General features: G+C 41.9%; 1 protein-coding gene across 1 annotated transcript in view; it reads left to right on the top strand.

Annotated features, from left to right (window-relative positions):
- Positions 1 to 3,867: 3,867 nt before the first annotated feature.
- th (tyrosine hydroxylase) overlaps positions 3,868 to 20,183 on the top strand; it is a 70,946-nt gene continuing 54,630 nt past the window's right edge. The window contains exons 1-2 of the mRNA XM_068046045.1: positions 3,868 to 3,951; positions 8,946 to 9,149. Coding sequence (XP_067902146.1) covers positions 3,868 to 3,951; positions 8,946 to 9,149 — 288 coding nt within the window. The remainder of the gene's footprint in view (positions 3,952 to 8,945; positions 9,150 to 20,183) is intronic.

Below are 20,183 nucleotides of genomic sequence, written 5' to 3'. Positions count from 1 at the left end.
ACTAGCTCCCACATGCTCTGATATAGGGACTAAATTGATCTCTTTCAATTGCTGCAATATACTGAGAGTCAAATCTTTTCTCTTAAATTCTTGTACATCGATGGTACTCACATTGATTTCCCACTGAATACAACCAAAGTAAATGTGAAGTCCTGTTTGTTTAAATACTGGGAAATTCCAGTAAAACCTGTTTTACAGCCTAATTGTGCAAAGAATCCAATCCCAGATATGCCCCCAATTTTGTTAAGATCCCCATAGAGACCACCAACAAATCAAAAGAATTGGATCAACTGACTGACCCCAATTTAGGAAACTAAAGTCAAACAGAGAAGATTTCACTACTATAAAGTTGACTTCAACACTCAAATCAAAACCATCATAAATTAAACATGAAGCAACAGTTAGCAATGCAATCTTCCCTTTAACGGTTTGTTTTTTGTTGTCTCTTGAATAACCTCAGCATTTCCCGCTACCATCTTGATGGCGTAGTATCACTGATATCTTTTCAGTCACTGAAGACAGCTACCATAGGTCATTCACCAATGGTCAGTTCTCAGTTGCGGCTCCTCTGCCTGCAGTCAAAACAATTGCTTCAACAAGCTGCTTCAATTCCAAGCAACCACTCTGGAAGCACAAAAAGCTGCAGCTCTCAGCCTGGATGATTTTTCCATCCACTGCAGTGTTCTTCTTAACTCTCAAAAAACGTTTTTAAAAAACACACACATAACCTTTTAGCTGGCTCCTACCTTCTCCAAAAGCCTTCTGGTCAAAACAGAAACCTAAGACCCAATTGACGTGGCCTTGGTAGAAAAAAAAAACTTTTTTTTCTGAGTTACAGGACTGTTTGTTTGTCTAACTGGGTTTGACGCCCCAAAATCCTGGAAACTTTTAGTTTCAATTTCAAATCAGGGACTGTCTCCAAAAAAAAAACAAACACAAGCTGTATTACAACACAACAGGCAACTGGGGGAAGTTTGATTTCAGATCAAACAGCACAGGCAATGGGGAAAGGGTTTTGAGTTCAATCACTGTAGGCAGTGGGGACAAGTGAATTTGAGATCCATAAGTATTGGTGATGTGGGAAGGTGGGGATTGAGATCAATTGGTATAGATGTAAATTGGTATAGAGTAAAGAGATTTGAGACCAATCAATGTACATGATGGGGAAAGGTGTTTTGAGATCAATCAGTATAATTAAAACGTGTTGGTTTGAGCTCATATGTTATGGGGAAAGTTTAGATTTGATATCAATCAGTGTGAGAATGGGAAAAGGTGGATTTGAGATCAGTGTAAATGATGGGGTTTGGATTATTGGGTTCAATCAGTATAGGTGATGGAGAAATAATTGGAATTTGCACTAATCAGTGCAGGTAAAGGTATGTTTGAGTTCGATCAGTACAGGTGAAGGGGAAAGGTGGATTGAATTCAGTTACTTTAGATGATGGGAAAGGTGGGTCTGAAATTCATTAGTACAGGTGATGGGGATAGATGAGTTAGAGATTAATCAGGAGTGCCGATGGGGAAAGTTGGGATTTGAAATCAAGCAGTTTAGGTGATGGAAAATGGCTTTGGTGCTTTCTACAAACTTCTGCATTCCTATTTTAGTTTTTTTTTCATTTGTATGTTGCACTCTTCCGTTTTTTTATTACATTATTTCTTCATAGACTAATCCTCCTGGAGGTATGTCTGTAGTACGTGGACGAAGTTTAACCTTTTCAGATCTTTACGGTCTTCAGCTCAGAAACCGCATTATTTGGCGATCCTCAGCACTGTAGCAGGTTCGATCCAAATTGGAGATAAGTGTAACAGCCATAATTTCTGTTTCTACCACTCCTACCAACCCTCTTCACATTAACCTGCGCATTGAGGTTGGAAAAAGACAAAATTCCCTTCGACTAACAAAAATGTGTTCGGAAATGCAAATAACTCCAGTTATCCCTTGGCGTGCCCCGATCACATGTTACATTTAATACTGCGTAACCTAAGTGAGAATACGCGGTTAATTTACAATCCTTCGAATGGTGCGATTTACGAATAAAGCGATGTAGAAAGTAACCTCTCTTTCCCCCAACCCCCGGTCCAACCTGTCAACTTGTTTTTGTTACTATTTAAGTGAAGACTCTTAAGTAAAATGTAAACATTATAGTTAAGACATTAATCTTACTTTAACTCGAGTGTATTATTAATCAATCATTCTGCCGAGCTCATTACTATATAAAGGGTTAGTTAATCATTGAACGCACCATTTTCGCCTATATGGGAATTAAAATTAAGGCTTCATTCAGATTTACCTTTAACCAGGATCTCGGGTGGTTTAAGGCCATAGGTTTTCACTGCAAGCGCCTGGGTCATGAGTTTCTTTTTCTCTGTGACATATACTTCTGTATTTTTCAGTATTTATTATTTCTGATGTTATACTGCAAATAAAGGGTTTGAGCAATGATAACTCCTACCAACGCCTTTCTCAAGTTAGAAGAGGATTTCCCCGAGTATTGGGGCTTCTCACACACTGCAAAGTTTGATAGCTATTAGATTAAAGTTTCTGATCGGTAGAAATTTAATTGAGATGCTTTCGAGAATCTGGCCGCCTTTTTATTGTTCGACGTCGTTTCGAACGATTGGTTCTCCACTCCGCAAGGTTACACAGCCTGAGTTGTGGCTTTTTGTTCTGGTTTTAGGGTAATCTTTTTAACCAGATGGCCCAGTAAGTCTTTGGGGCCGTTGAGTGAAAGTTCAGACTGAAATGGACACTCAACAGATACTTCCTGTCATTTGACTTGACCTCCACACAGTATGAACCATTTCTTGGTCTGTGTTGTCCCGAAGCGAAATTGTTGGCAGTAATGAAATTAGACGCGTCTGGTCTCCTGGGCAACTCGCATTTAAAGCTCCGGCTTTATAGCTTCCTCTGCTTTTCCAAGAACGGACAACTGACCTGAAAACAACCTCTACCATCTGCACATAGCACCTCAAGTGAAATGGGGTCTTTTCAGGGATACTGTGTCCGGTTGAGTCTGACTGCGTGCGGAATGTCATCTCACCTGGGACTACACTGCAATAAAGGAGAGACTGGGCTTGTGCTCCTTGGAGCAGAGAAGGTTGTGAGGGATTAGATAGAAGTGTTAAAATCATGAATGATTTTGATCCAGTAAGTAAAGAGAAATTGTTTTCAGTGGCAGAAGTGTCGATAACCAGGGGTCATAGATTTAAAGTGATTGGCAAAAGAACCTGAGAAACATTCTTTGTTACAGAGCGAGTTGTTGTAATGTGGAATGCAGTACCTGAAAGGGTGCTGGAAGCAGATCCAGTAATAACATTCTAAAGAGAATTGGATAAATCCTTGGAGGGGGAAAAGATTTACAGGGCAATGGGGAAAGAGCATGGGATAGCTCTACCAAGAGCCAGCATAGGTCTAAATAGTCTCTTTCTGTGCTGTATCATTCTATATGTTGTATGATTGTAAGGACTAACACATGAGGGAGAAAGGAATAGAAGGATGTGCTGATAGGGTTAGATGAAGAGAAGTGGGAGGAGGCTGTTGTGCAGCATAAAGAACGGTTTAAATATCATTTGGGCCCAGTGGCTTGTTTCTATGCTGTAAATTCTATGTAATTCACGTGGGGAGGGTGAAACTTTTTACACAACTCTGCCGATTCGTTTTATTTTTGAAGGGGCGGCGTGGGAGGAGGTCGAGGGAACAGATCTGCTGTTTGCTCGACATTCAGAAAATTCAATAAATGAGCGCGATAGGATGTCAGATAAGTAAATGTTGACGTAAGGAAGAAGGTGCAGTTTCCCTTATAAATAGGAGCGGAGGGCAAGCGGATTCGCTCACAAGTTGGCGAACTTGCACGAACGTGTTCGATGATGCCCACGTCGAGTTCCTCGTCAGCCAAGGGGTTCCGCAGGGCAGTTTCGGAGCTGGATTCCAAACAAGCCGAGGCGGTAACGGTGAGGCACCAATTCTACTCCTAGACTTGCTCTCTGTAGAAACACTAATTGTATCCTGAGATCAGTCTGTGCGCATTGGTTCGATTCGTGTCTCTCCCCTACTCCATGCACTCACTGAATTTGCAGAGCTGAAAGATTTTTTATCCGTCAAGGTTAGATATATATGTATATTTATATGTCCAATTAAAAATAAATATTCTCGAGAATTCGGCATCCTACCGATTTCTTCCAGGGGTTAAAATATCTCGTCCTTTTCAACTTAATGTAAAGGATTTATCGCAGTTCTTGGTGTTAACCTTGCAATTCCCACTTTGAATTGGCAGGAACCCCTTTAACGCAATTCCCTTGTCTAACATTTGAATGTAATTTCCACTGGATGGATAACATCAAGCTAAAACACCGCGCCCATAACCGGCACTTATTAAGGGTAAAGGATTGGATGGATTTATCTAGACTTCATTTCATTCCATGTCATACGGACAGTCCGCGACCAGGCACAAGCAGCACGGTCCACATAATCACACAACGCCAAAGAACCTCAAGTAAAATGACCGGAAAGGACCTATTCAAGGATAGACCCTTACGTTACTTACCATGTATATGATACTATTTTACTGTTCTGATTATAATAGACACGTGTAGCCAGAACAATTCTGTTAAAAAAAAATAGTGCAAATAGCATATACAAAAGGATGTGCGCATGTATCCCAATTATTAAATCTATCTGATGAAAGGCCAGCGAGCTGAAACATTAACTTTGTTTCTTTCTCCACAGATGCTGCCAGACCTGAAGAAAGTTTCCAATATTTTCTGTTTTTATTCTAGATGGGTTTTAATCAGGATGACTCTATAGCTCTATGTGTGAAATGCTGAGCTCACCTTGAAGTTAGAATTTTCAGAATCTAAGTGTGTGTTTTTTTGTTTCCAGGGAGTTCATTTCAAGTTACAAAAATGTGGAAGTATCTTGAAATGAAATGTTCTATTCTCATTCGTCATTGAACACATGTAGTTAGTCCAGTGCCCCGGCAGTTACTAAGCCAACTAGAAAGTGGATGAATACATTTTTCTCTTTGGGGTTGTTATTATGTTTTGCATCTTCATATAGTAACCATCATCTCCCCAAACTCTGTGCAATCGAGTGGGCGTCTTTATCCCCGGAGTCACGGCCCCTGCCATCACCACCACCCTGGAGCGGCGGCTTTGAAAAGATTCCTCCTCCCTGTGTTTCTGAGTCGCCCCATTTCATTGAAACTTCTGAAGCAGTAGAACCCGGGCTGTCTGCTGGTGGATTGTCCAGTTCAAGTCAGACTCTTGAAACAAATAATGCGATTCCAAAAAAGGTGGATAGCGTAAAGCCTTTAATTTAAAATAAAAGTTTCTGAGGAAATAGAAAGTAAGATCAAATGTTCAGGGTTTTCTTCAAATGCATCCCTTCTCGTCGCTTTTCACGATGTGCTGCTAAACAGGACCATCAACCTTTTGCCAATTGTTTAATGCCACTGCCTAGTTTCTCTACAGCTGCATGCAATGTACTGGGTATTATCTACTGAATGTGGTGTTAGTTTATGTTTAAACACAGGAGGATTAGCTGCAGGTTCTTAATCTACTCCACATCCCACTATACAGGGGAGAAGGCTATGCTGGTGTGAAGACCTCATTCGATTTTGTATAAAAATGATTCCATGATTTCATTTTCAGTCATAAAGCCGAAAGGGAAAGAATCCTATCCACCTCCCCTTCCTTGTTTCTAAATCACAATCGATCTCTCCGTTTCTCTTTAACCGATACACATTTCGTTCCCTGAACGCGGGACGTACGTTAGTTGAACACCATTATCAATCTGAATTAAAAACAAAATGCTGGAAACACTCAGCGGGTCAGGCAGCTGGTGTGGAGAGAAACAAAGTTAACGTTTCACGTTGGTCAATCTATTGGATCTGCTCTTCTGTTCGTTCAATTCCTCGTCTTAGTCATTCCATCCTCTCTCTCACAATGATCCATCATTGTCTTTCACGAATCCTGTGATTCTGTGTGTGTGTGTCCGTCCGATCTCTATCCCGGAGATATAGTGTTTTCACCACTTAGCTCGTTCTTACTCTGAAATCCCTCTCTGATCCTCTTTTTAATTTCTCTCTAATTTCTCTCATTCACTGTTTCCTATCTCTAGAACAATCTTTTTGATTCCTCTTCCTTTCTGTTTGTGGTTTCTTTGATTTCTATATGCCTTTGACTGCTCACTAATTCCTGTCTCTCAGATTTCTCTCTTTCGTCTCCTCCTGATCCTCTTTTTCTCTTTAATCTCTCAAATCATTCCTTTATTCCTCCCTACCTTGTTCATGCCTCTTTCTTTTCCTTTGTCTCATCCTCTTATTTTCTAATCCTCTTCCTTTGATTCATACAAATACGAATTAGGAGCAGGAGTAGGCCACTCGGCCCCTCGAGCCTGCTCCACAATACAATAAGATGATGGCTGATCTGATTGTAACCTCAAATCCACATTCCCGCCTATCCCCGATCACCTTTCACCCCCTTGCTTATCAGGAATCCATCTGCCTCTGCCTTAAAAATATTCAAAGACTCTGCTTCCACCACCTTTTGAGGAAGAGAGTTCCAAAGACTCACGACCCTCTGAGAGAAAAAAAATCTCCTCATCTCTGTCTTAAATGGGCGACCCCTTATTTTTAAACAGTGATCCCGAGTTCTAGATTCTCCCACAAGGGGAAACATCCTTTTCACATCCACCCTGTCAAAACCCCTCAGGATTTTGCATGTTTCAATCAAGTCTTCTAAATGCTAACGGATACAAGCCTCGTCTGTCCAACCTTCTTTCTTCTACTAGTTAGTAGAACACCATCATCAAGCTGAAATAAAAACAGGAAATTCTGGAAACACTCAGCAGGTCAGGCAGCAGTTGTGGAGAGAGAAACAGTTAACATTTCAGGTTGGTCAATCTTTCTGATCTATCCTTCATTCAATTCCTCAATTTTTCTCTGTCTCACACATATATCTCTAATCCTCTTTGATTTCTCTCTCTCTCTCTGTATCCTTTCCCCCTCTCCTATTTTTCTCTAGCTTATCCTCTCTCTTTTGTTCCCATTCTTGACTGTTGTTTTATTCTCTTTCTGATTCCTCTCTGATCCTCTGTTTGAATTTAGCCTGCCATTCTTGTCTCTCTTGCCCTCCTTGATTCCTCTTTTTGAACTTTGTATTCTCTGTTTGATTATTTAAAATGCCCCTTCACTTACCTTTTCTTTCTGATTCTTCTTGGAATTATCTTACCATCTGTGTGATAGCACTCTCTTTCTCTCTTTCTCTCTCTCTCTTTCTCTCTCTTTGAACCATCAGGTTTGTTCCCTCTTGTTCTGGGACATCTGATTCTCCATTCTGGACTCCCCAGCCTTGATTCCCTTCCCTCTCTCTGGTCTTTTTTCCAATTCTTTTTCTAATTCTCTGCCTCTGATTCTCTTTTGGATTTTTTCTTCCACTGACCTCTCTCTTTTCAATCCTGTCTCTGTGCTGTCTGGTTTTACTCTCGCTGATCCTCTCTTAATTCTCTCCCTCTCTCTCTTTCTCTCATGCTTCTCAGTTTGATTCCTTTGTTCTCTATTTCCTTTGTATCTTGGATCTTCTCTCACTCCTTGTTCATCTTGTTTTGAGACCAGCCCCCCTCTCTTTCTGACCCTGCCTCTGTATCTTTCTGTTCCCCTCTCATTCTTATTTCCCTGTGTCACCTCTCTTTTTGTTCTGTTTGTCTCCATTATTATTTTGTTCCCTTGATTCCTCCCTTTGATACCACTCTCTCACTCTTATGATGCTCCCCTTCTGGATTCTTTTACCCCTGATAGTCTCTCTCCCTCTTCCTATTTCTTTAAGCATGATCTCTGATTCCTCTAATCCTGCTCTCACTTACGCCCCTTTCTCTGATTTGGCTTTCTGGAATCCATCCCTCTCTTTCTCTAATTGCTTTTTATTTCCCTCTCTCAAATTTTCTGGATCTATCTATTGATCCTGTCTCATCCTAATTCTATCTTTCTGATTTTTCTCCAATTCCATTGTGATTTCCATCCCTGTTTCTGATTCCTCTTATTTTCTCTCCATGATTTTTTCTCTGATTGTTTTCTTCTGATTCCTTTCCCTCATTTCTCTATCTCACTTTAATTCCAATCCTCCCCTTTTCTCTGCCTTCTCTCTCTCTGGTCCTCTGAAATGTTGGAGATGTTCATGAAGGGTTTTGACAAAGAAAATAGGAAAATCTACTTCCATTGGCTGATAATTGGGTACAGGAGGACATAGATTTAAAATTATCAGAAGAACAAAGGAAATGGTTAGCAGAACTTTTTTTTAACATAAAAGGTTGTTGGAGCATAATACACCTCTCATATTCCTCTCTTCTCATTTCAATTTCCAATGCTTCGTTTTTCCTTTCACTTCATTTATTTCTCTTTGATTCCATTTTTTCTTTCTACTCCTTTTACAAGGAGCTCTCTTCACCTCATCTCCGCATCAATCCCCTCTAATGCTTCTCTCTCTCTGGTCCTACTGACTCCCTCTCATTAATCCTCTCACTCCCTAATCCTATCAATAACACTTTCCTCGACTCTATTCTCTTTAGAATTCCCCTCTTCAACCTTTGTTTGATTTTACCTCACGAATTGATCATACTTGATTCCTCTTTTTCTGATTCGTTCGTGGATCTCTCTTTCTCCGACACTTTTTATCACATCTCTAATCTTGTTTGATTTTTCTCTTTATATCTTCCTGCTTCCCCCGCCCCCCTTCTGATTCCTCTTTTTCCCTCTGATCCCTTCTCTTTCTCTGATCCTTTATCTCTCATTTCTCCCTCTCGCTCTCTCAATCTGATCCTTGATCCTGTTCCCCTCTCTGATCTATTTGATTGTCTTTTCCGCTTTAGACTGAACTCTGTCTTGACTGTATATTATAGGACATTGCTGGATTCATTCTGACCCTGTTTAATGTTTGTTTGCTGGTGTCAGTCCCCGCATTTCATCGGGCGCAGACAATCCCTGATTGAAGATGCTCGGAAGGAGCGAGAAGCCGCCGCTGCCGCCGCTGAGTCGGCGGATCCTGGGGAGCAGCTGGTATTCGAGGAGCAGGACGGCAGGGCCATGGTAAACTTGTTCTTCACACTCCGCTGCACCAAGAGCTCTTCATTCTCCCGGACCCTCAAAGTGTTCGAGGTAATGCCCCATATTAACCATTGTGCGCAATGAATGAGCCACGAAAATACGGTTGATAAAAGATATGATTCAAATGTTTAAAGTGGACGATCGCGGTCTTTTAAACTCCTAAAACAATTACTTGGAAAATTAGGTTGGAAACTGAAACATAAGACACTGCTTTGGTACAGTTTTGATACCTGCACCGGCTGCAGTTGAACTGCAGCCATCACCATCAGTGAAAGGCTCACATATCGGAGTTATACTGACGGCTGCTCAACGTACTGAGGTCAGTGCTGAAGGAGGACCGCACATTGGTACCTGGGTCGTGTGACTTCAGGCAAATCCAGACTTGGGCAGAGCAACAAAGTCTCTGAAATCACAAGGTAGTTGTGACTTAGGGAGTTTGCAGTGACTGAGTCAATTTTGCTCGAATAAAAGCAAAATACTGCAGATGCTGGAAATCTGAAAAAAAAACAGGAAGTGCTGGAAATACTCAGCAGGTCTGGCAGCATCTGTGGGGAGAGAAGCAGAGTTAACATTTCTGGTCTGTGACCTGCAGTTCTGATGAAAGGTCACAGACCTTACACGTTAACTCTGCTTCTCTCTCCAATTTTGCACGAACTGGGGCATGTTTGTTCATATTTCTTTTAAAAAAAACTGCGGTCATTAACCAATTTGAAGTACCGATAAAGATTGCCGACTTTCTCGTAACATTAAAAGCACTGAAACGTCAGTTTAGAAAGTTTCCCAAAATGGACTCGGTTGGGCACTTTTAAAGATGTATGTTTCCACCCGGTGCTAACTCAGCCTGGTTTACTGTTAATCTTCCACAGTTGACTCAGTCAGATCTGACTCCTACCGTTTTCTGCATTACGTGCATTTGAAAACAGACATCGGCGCAAAGGTGTATGTACTGTCAGTATAACCTAAGACAACAGTTAGCTGCAACATAATCCTGGACTGTCACACTATAACTTCAACAGCAAATCACGATGTGACTCGGCAGCTCAGCAGAATTCGGATCCCTCCTTGAAATTGGGCACCCAGTGCAGTACAACTGCAGAACAGTGTCAAGTTAGATTTTAAAAAAGTGGGCAAGTGCTGAACGTTTCCTTCTTACTAACTTGAAGGAACCTGTGTAGATACAATGGGGTTTGCTCGTTGTATTGTGTACTTTGCAGCCTCAGCGTTAAAGTTTCAACCTGTAAAAGAGGGATCTGATTCAACTCAGCACTTCTAAAGTTGGTGGCCGTCCCTTAGTTATGTTGATTGCACCTGTAACAACTAGTTTTTTCAGGTGTTGTCATGAGTGTTGAGGGGGTGGATGTAGAAATTGGACGTTGCTCCGGTTGTACAGATGCAATTTTCACACCAACGTCCTGCGTCCCGCGTCCCAAAGACGCCGGAAAATCGTCTAACCTGAAATTGGCTTGGGCCATTTTTCAGGCTTGCCTGGCAGTCTCCTAAAGAAAGCCATTGGGTGCCTTAAGTCTGTAAATAAGAGGCTGAAGGCCTGTTTTAGATCCGCTCGCAGAAATTCAATGTCGTCAGTGCTGGCGAAGCAAGTGACCTGAAATAGGCGAGCTGTCTGTCGAGGTGTGACTGGTGCCAGCAGTTCACATACATGTTAAGAGGCCCGAGGACCAATTTCAGATCTCTCAGTTGGGGCGCATGGTCAGTGCAGCATTGAGTCTGAGGCTGAAAATGTACCCAGATGAATTTCTCCCCTGCGTCTTTTCACGAGTTTGTCAGTAATTTCAGGTCGGTTTTTCAAGCGTCTTTGGGGCATAGAACGTTGGCCCAAAAATTGGACCCCATTACGACTGTACAACGGGAGCAATGTGGTCTTATTTCTACCCCACCCACCTCTCTACTGATAACACTGAAGCAACTACTTGATAGTTTATGCATTATCAGTTCAGTTTTTACTGTATTTCCACTCCTCGGATTGATTTTCTAATTATAAATATACCTGCTCAGTGGTTCGTCCTGTACTAAGTGGTCTAGTGTTGTGGATCTTTCTGCTGGCCAGACTGACGAGAGATATAACGGGAACTGTGCAAGCCTTTTAATAAACGTGGTGGTGATCAGGGTTCATTATTACACTTGGGCTACGGAAAAATAATGCGTCAAACAGTGAAAGACGGCTTGCAGGAGATGCGGCTGGCATTCTGCTTCACGATCCCATCCGATATTGAATGCAGTGGGATCTTAGGGAAAATGCAGGCAGTGAGATCTTCCAACACCTCATTGCCCAACCTGTATTTAGGAACGTGGAAACATACGAATAGGAGTAGGCCATTCAGCCTGTTGAGCCTGCTCTTCCATTCAATTAGGTCATGGCTGATTATTTACTTCAACACCACTTTCCTGCACTATCCTCATATCCCTTAGGTCAATTAGGTCATGGCTGATTATTATCATTCTTCCAAACTCTTGAGAATACAGGCCGTTTCCTCAATCTCTCCTCATAAAATAATCCCACCATCCCAACGATTAGTCTGGTGAACATCCGTTGCACTCCATCTATGGCAAGTATATCCTTCCTTAGATGAGGAGACCAAAACTGTACACAATATTCCAGGTGCGGTCTCACCAAGGCTCTATACAACAAGGCTTCTTCTGTACTCAAAACCCCTTGTGATGAAGGCCAATATACCATTTGCCTTCCTAATTGCTGGCAGAACCTGCATGCTAGCTTTTAGTGACTCATGAACAAGGACACCCAGGTCTCTTTGGAAATCAACACTTCCCAACCCCTCTCCATTTAAGAAATACTCTGCCTTTCTGTTTTTTCTACCAAAGTGAATCACTTCACACTTATTCAGATTATATTCCATCTGCCATGTTCTTGCCCATTCACTTAGTCTGTCCAAGTCCCCTTGAAGCCTCCTTGCATCCTCCTCACAACTTACATTCCCACATAGTTTTGTGTCATCAGCAAATTTGCAAATATTACATTTGGTCCTCACATCACTCATTTATATAGATTGTGAACAGCTGTGGCCCCAGCACTGATCCTTGTGGTACCCCACTAGTAACAGCCTGCCATCCTGAGAATGACCCATTTATTCCTACTGTCTGTTTTCTGACAGTTAACCAATTCTCAATCCCTACCAGTATATTACCCCCAATCCCATGTGCTCTAATTTTGTTTACTAACGTCCTGTGTCCAAATGCCTTCTGAAAATCCAAATACACCACATCCACTGGTTCTCCTTTATCTATGCTACAAGTAACATCCTCAAAAAGCTCCAACAGGTTTGTCAAATATGATTTCCCTTTCATAAGTTGGGCAGCATAGTGGCGCAGTGGTTAGCACCGCAGCCTCACAGCTCCAGTGACCTGGGTTTGGTTCTGGGTACTGCCTGTGTGGAGTTTGCAAGTTCTCCCTGTGACCGCGTGGGTTTCCACTGGGTGCTCCGGCTTCCTCCCACAACCAAAGACTTGCAGGTTGATAGGTAAATTGACCATTTGAAATTGCCCCTAGTGTAGGTAGGTGGTAGGAGAATCGTGGGGATGAGGTAGGGAATTTGGGATTAATGTAGGATTAGTATAAATGCTTGGTTGTTGGTCAGCACAGACTCGGTGGGCCGAAGGGCCTGTTTCAGTGCTGTATCTCGAAATAAATAAATAAAATTCATGTTGACTCTGCCCAATCCTATCATTATTTTCTATGTGTGCAGTTATCTCATCATTTATATTAGATTCTGACATTTTCCCTAATTCTGACATCAAACTAACAGGTCTGTAGTTCTCCGTTTTCTCTCTCCCTCTTTTCTTAAATAGTGGTGTTACATTTGCTACTTTCCAGTCTGCAGGATCCTTTCCAGAATCTATAGAATTTTGAAAGATAGCCACGATCTCTATAGCCACCTCCTTCAACACTCTGGGATGTAGCTCATCTGGGCCAGTTAATATTTCGAGTACTACCTCTTTATTAATAATTTCTTTCAGTTCCTCATTTTTACAAGTCTCCATGAATACGGACACAAAGTAATTGTTTAGTTTCTCCACCATTTCCATATTCTCCATTATAAATTCTCCTGTCTCCGCCTGTAATGGACTCACATTTGTCCTTGCTAAATTTTTCCTTTTCACATACCTAAAGAAGCTTTTACAATTGGCCTGTGTTTCTCGATAGCTTGTATTCATATTCTCTTTTCCATTTCTTTCTCGGGTTTTTCATCATCCTTTGCTGAGTTCTAAATTGCTTCCAATCCTCAGGATTGCCACTTTTCCTGGCAACCTTATAAGCCACTTCTTTTGATCTAATGCAATCTTTAACATCTTTTGTTAGCCACAGTGGATTCATCTTTCCTGTTGGGTCTTTGTGTCTTAGAGGAATGTATATTTGTTGTAGACCATGTAATACTTCATTAAATACTAGCCATTGCCTGTCAATCTTTTAATGTATTTTCCCAATCCACTTTGGCAACTTACCCCTCATACCTTCATAGTTTCCTTTGTTCAAATTTAAGACCATAGTTTCAGAATGAACTATATCACTTTCAAATTTAATGTCAAATTCTATCATTAGGGTCACTATTTCCTAAAGGGTCCTTTACAGCAAGATTATTAATTAGCCCTTTCTCATTACATAATACTAAATCTAAAATCACCTGATCCCTAGCTGTTCCTTCAACATTGTTCCAGAAACCCATCTCGTGCACACTCCAGGAATTCATCCTCCACAGCATTAGTGCTGAGGTTTATCCAGTTTATATGTCAACTGAAGATGCCCATTATTACTGTATTACCCATGTTACATGCATCTCTAATTTCCTGATTTATACCGTGCCCAACATTACCACTACTGTTTGGCCTAAAAATAACTCCCACCAATATTTCTTAGCTCCACCCAAATTGATTCGACATCTTGATCCTTCGATCTAAGTATTGATCTTGTCCCTGAAGAGCACTACCCCACCTCCTTTTCCTTTTCCCTATCCTTCCGAAATGACAAATATCCTTGAATATTCAGTTCCAAGTCTTGGTCACCCTGTAACCATGTCTCTGTAATGGCAATTAAATCATACAACTTACCTATATTGTGCCTTCAAATTATTTACCTCGTTGCAAATGCTGCGTGCATTCAGATAGAGTGCCATTAACTTTGTCTTTTTAATATTATTCCACATTCTGATCCTATTTGATGCTTGCCTTTGCTTCATCTGTCTTCTAATTTTTCTTACTACTTTTCTGCTTCCAGTTACCAGTTTTGCTTCCCTTCCTGCCGCACTCAGATTATCAATTTCCCTCTCCCACCCCCACAAGGACCATCACTTGCATCTTTATCCTCACCTGCCACATGTAACTGATGGTAGTGGGGATGGAGCACATAACTCAATCAGATTGTCCTCTGTTGTTATCACTTCCATGGGTCAAGGTGTTAGTAGGCTCCAAGAACAGTGCTACACAGACCTAGTGAAGGGAGAGGGTCTTCCAGCAGTATCATCTTTATCTAATTTGTTCCCAACAGATACTTGCTGAAGGCCCCAGTCTCTTGGGGAGGCGGAGGCATAGTGGTAATGTCACTGGACTAGTAATCCAGAGCCCAAGCTAATGTCCAGGAGACATGGGTTCAAGTCCCACCATGGCACCTGGTGAAATTTGAAATCAATTCATAAATCTGGAATTAAAAGCTAGTCTAATGGTGACCATGAAACCATTGTCTTTTTGTTGTAAAAACCCATCTGGTTCACTAATGTCCTTTAGGGAAGGAAATGTGCTGTCCTTACCTGGTCTGGCCTACGTGTGACTCCAGACCCACAGCAATGTCGTTGACTCTTAAATGCCCTCTGAAATGTCCTAGCAAGCCATTCAATTCAAGGGCAATTAGGGATGGGCAATAATGCTGGCATAGCCAGAGACACCCACATCCCATAAATGAATTTTTTTTTAAAAGCCAGGAACTAGAATGGGGCCAGTTTTGATCTTTGCGAGGAGGCAATATCCTTTTTGAATAGATACTTGTATTTCCCCCTCTATTTTACTTCTCCCTCAAGACATATTCATTTTCTGATGATTGACAATTTGTTAACACCATCTTTAGGTGATCAGGTGGGGAAAGTCATCCAGAGTTCCAGCTCCTAGTCCCTATGCAGTGACTGCTGCTGGAAGAGCATGTGTGTAAACATCAGTTGAGGCTGTGCTGCGGTGTCCCTGTCAACACCCACTTTTTAGGATCAAACATGAGTAGTGGCCACTTGAATGACGTACAGGAGTGTACTCAGCAACAATGGAAGTATATTTCAGTAACAATCATTGGGGGGAATTTTAACTTTGGATGATAGTGCAAAATGAGCATTGCCCGAGTAAAATGATCCCACAGTAAAAGGATCAGATCAAAGCTCTGCAGTCCTGCCACATCCAGTCATCAATGGTGATGGACAATTAAACAACTGACCAGAAGAGAAGGCTCCACAAACATCACCATCCTGAATGATGGGGGAGCCCAACACATCAGTGAAAAAGTCAAGGCAGAAGCATTAGCGTCCATCTTCCGCCAGAAGTGTCAAGTGGATGATCCATCTCAGCCTCCTCGTGAGACCCCCAGCATCACAGATGCCAGTCTTCAGCCAATTCAATTCACCCCCCCCCACCCCCTGCAATCCATAATATCAAGAAATGGTTGAAGGCACTGGATACAGCAATGGCTCAGTGCCCTGATAACATCCCAGCTGTAGTATTGAAGACTTGTACTGCAGAAATAGCTGTGCCCCTAGCTAAGCTGTTCCAGTACAGCTACATCTCTGGCATCTGCCTAACAATGTGGAAAATTGCTCAGGTATGTCCTGTCCACATAAAAACAGCATAAATCCAATCTGACCAGTTACCACCCCATCAGTCTACCCTCAATCATCAGCAAAATGATGGAAGGTGTCGATAGTTCTATCAAGTGGCCTTTGCTCAGCAATAACCTGCTCACTGATGCTCAGTTTGGGTTCTGCCAGGGCCACTCAGCTCCAAGCTTCATTTCAGCCTTAGTCGAAATTTGGATAAAAGAGGTGAGGTGGAAGTGACTGCCCTTGACATCAAGGCAGTATTTGTTTGAGTGTGACATCAAGGAGCACTAGCAAAATTGAAGTCAGTGGGAATTGAGGGAAAATTCTCCACTGTTGGAGATCAATCATCTCAGTCCCAGGATATCACTATAGGAGTTCCTCAAGGTAGTATTACCATCGCTGAATCCCCCGCCATCACCATCCAGTTTGGGGGAGGTGGGTGTCACCACTGATCAGAAACGGAACTGGACCAGCCATATAAATTCTGTGGCTACAAGAGCAGCTCAGAGGCTGGGAATTCTGCAGCGAGTAATTCACCTCTTGACTTCCCAAAGCCTGTCCACCATCTACAAGGCACAAGTCAGGCCTGTGATCAGAATACTCTCCACTGTGCGGCTGAGTGCACCTCCAACACTCAAAGCTTGACACCATCCAAGTCAAAGAAGCCTGCTCAATTGGCACCCCATCTTAAACATACACTCCCTCCACCACAAGCACACAGTAGCAGCAGTCATGCACAATCCTCACTTGGAACTATATCACCATTCCTTTACTGCCGCTGGGTGAAAATCCTGGAACTCCCTCCCTAACAGCACTGTGGGTGTACCTACACCATATGGACTGCAGTTCAAGAAGGTGACTCCTCATCACCTTCTCAAGGGCAATTAGGCATGGGTAATAAATGCTGATCTACCAACAACACTCACATCCCATGAACAAAAATAAAAAATTATGGAAATAAATATTAGGTGACTGAATTGATGGTGTCCATTTTACATTGTCACTGTCAAAATAACCCTCAACATCTTCACAAGAGGTTTGAGTTTCTTTCCTAATTATAGTGGAAGTGCATGAAGGAGGGGACAGCTTATTCTGATCCACCACTGTAACTTTGGCAAAAAGTCTGTCTAGGTGCATAAACAAGACCTTGTTCCAAAATTAAAAACAGAAAATGCTGGAAATGCTCAGCAGGTCAGGCAGCATCTGTGGAGAAAAAAACAGAATTAACATTTCAGGTCTGTGACATTTCATCAGAACTGGGAAAAGTTAGAAATATAATAGGTTTTGAGCAAGTCAAAGGGGGGAGAGGGGAAGACAAAATGGAAGGTCTTTGATCGGGTGGAAGGCAGGAGAGATTAAATGACAAAAGGTTTCATGGTGCAAAGCCAAAAGGAGTGGTAATGGGACAAGTAAAGAAACAAAGATACGTCTGAATGAGGAGTAAATGGCAGGAAAGCAGCCCATCCAAACGCAAAGTAAAGGGATTAAGAAAGAAACGAGGAGGATAAATACAGCAAAAAAAAACACAAAGAAAAAAAGAGAGGCTGAGGTTATGATCTAGATGTTATGGCCAGGTGGTAAGGGGTGTGGGTGATTCCTACTGTTCACCTCCCAACAAAAACACTTGCTGTGGTCAGTTATGAGCGTTTTATGCCCTTGTGTTTTATTTGTCAAATTAACAGTGACCAGTTTTCTTGTAGGTTTAAAACAGAAGATTAACTATTTATTAAACAATATTCATTCCCGAAATGGTTGCAACTGCACCCACATGTGCATTCACTCATGTGCATGCACGTACACAAGAATAAATACAGAGGAAAAGGGTAAGTGGGTTGAAGTGAGGTAGGTGTCTGGGGTTCATGGTCAACCTGTTGAATCTTCTTGGAGGGCAGTTTCTCTTTTTAATGTTGCAGGCCTTTGTAGATTTTTCTGGTGGTTGAGACTTCAGTCTGGAGGCAGTGGTCACTTTCAGTCCTCTACTGCACTGAGTTAAAGGGTAGAATTCACGGCAGGGCTCCTTCTTTGTTCTTTTGCTTGATCTCTTAGCTGTCAGCTGGACGGACTTTCATGTTGTTGTGATCTCTCCCCTCTCTCTCCAGAGAGCTACTTTTTAAGGTAAAAATCCCTCACATGTTACCTCTGTTAGGAGATGCAGTGCTCCATCCATGTGGTGACTGACAATGGACCAGGATATGGCTATTTCACACCTCCTTTGTTTCAGAAGAACCCATTTAATTCAGGACTGTCTCTTGATGGGTTCAGGATGGGTGTAATTGACACCTCTTAGCTCAGGATGTATCCTTTTGCCTTAACAGACAGTAAGACAGTTTGAATATACAGTCAGTTGTTTGACCTTCAGCAGCCATTTTGCAGCATCTTGTCCATTTTTTTAAGGAAATGTCAATTTTTATAACTCTTCAGTTTGGGCTCTGTATTTTCATCGCTGCACTTCTCATGAGCGTAATACTAAAATTATTGAACTCAGTGTCGAGTCTGGAAGACTGTAAAGTGTCCAGTTGAAAGATGAGGTGCTGTTCCTTGAGCTTCATTGGAACACTGTAGCAGGCCAAGGCCAGAGTGGGAGCAAGGTAGAGAATTGAAATGACAAGCAACGGGAAGCTTGGGATTATGCTTATGGATTGAATGGAGGTGTTCCGCAAAACAGTCACCCAGTCTGCACAATTCCACCAAAATTACAATGATTGATCAGGAAAACCACAGGCAGAATTTTCCAGCTAGAGTTTCCTGTGTAGGGGTTTGCAGCAGTGTATCACTTCAGCATTGAGGAGACTTGTACAACGCAAGATAGCCAAGGTTGTAAAATGTAGAAGTGAATCAAGAACACCAAGCTTTTAAAGTCTACAAAGGATTGTAGGGGGAAGGGTAGATTCAGGGTCCTATAGTTTAGAAGTCCTGAAGCAGAATTGATTAGAGTAGGAATCACTTCAGTGAGTCTTCATTTAGACATGGTGAGGAAGAGTATTCACTTCTAGGAAAATAAAAGTTGTAAAAATTCAGACCTGTGTGCAGAGGCATTGACAGTAATGCACTGTTTCAAATTGGAGTAATTACCTTAAGAAAGGATCAGAGATCTGCAGCCCCACATGAGTGATATGTTAGATAACAGCATTCATTTCAAGGCCCCTTCTGGCAAAACAAATAAATTGTTAAAACAGATTCAGGTATAATAGTATTTGTATGCTAAAGTGCAGCCTCTGGGGCTATTGCCAGAAACCAGCCTCACATTATTGTAGTCACACAGAAGGGTAATTTAATATTCAATGTCAGGTTTTTTCCCATCTAAATTGATTGAACAAGAGGCTTTAACAAGGGTAGGAGGCCGAATACCAAATACACAGAAATTGAATTGAGATATAGCATTACATGCGTTGATTGTATCAAGCATATGAATTAACAACTTTTTTCCCTGATGGAGATGAATTGAGGGGATTCAAGGAATTGTACTTACTTGCTTTGGTATACTCTTCCCTGATTAATTGCCTGTGCTCAGTTAGCTGATCTGAATGAAGGTGACAATCGGGGTACTGCAATCAACCATGGGCTATGGAGGAGAAAATTCAGCCATGGCTTATGCTCCTACTTGCTCTCCAGTAACCCCTGCTTTAAAGGCAACTGCAAGTGAGGGCAAGTTCATGTTTGGCCATGTTGTCCTCACGTGGCATTCAGGTTGGTGGTATCTGTCCCCATTGATTTGAGCTTTATTTCTGATGGAATTTCCACTCAGCATGAAGATGCGTTTCTGACCCCAGTTGAAGTTCCAAGGCTATTCACACTATTGTGATGGCCGCTCATGAATTCACCAGAGAGTTGCACTGAAAATTGGCAGGAGATATTTGGAACAGTAAGCCTCAGGGAGGCTTTCACAGTAGTGGTTACAGACCATTTGGGCATAGTCTAGGTATATTCCCACAAAAGGGAAAGATAGGGCAAAACAAATCCAGAGCTCCCTGGACGACAAAAGAGATGGAGAAATGTGCTTATGACACATGTCAGGTGGATAATACATAAAGAATCAGGCTGAATATGGAAGGTTCAGAGGGGAAGTGAAAAAGCAAATAAAAGAAGCAAAGGGAGAGTATGAAAAGAGGCTGGCAGCTAACATAAAGTCTTTGATAGGCATGTAAATAGTAAAAGGGGCGATTAGGGACCAAAAAGGGGATTTACACATGGGGGCAGGAAGCATAGTTAAGGTACTAAATGAATACATTGCATCTGTCTTTACCAAGGAAAAGGATGCTACCCA

The sequence above is a fragment of the Heterodontus francisci genome, chromosome 14, assembly GCF_036365525.1.
Source record: "Heterodontus francisci isolate sHetFra1 chromosome 14, sHetFra1.hap1, whole genome shotgun sequence".
NCBI lineage: Eukaryota > Metazoa > Chordata > Chondrichthyes > Heterodontiformes > Heterodontidae > Heterodontus > Heterodontus francisci.
This window is presented reverse-complemented; position numbering and strand designations above follow the sequence as displayed.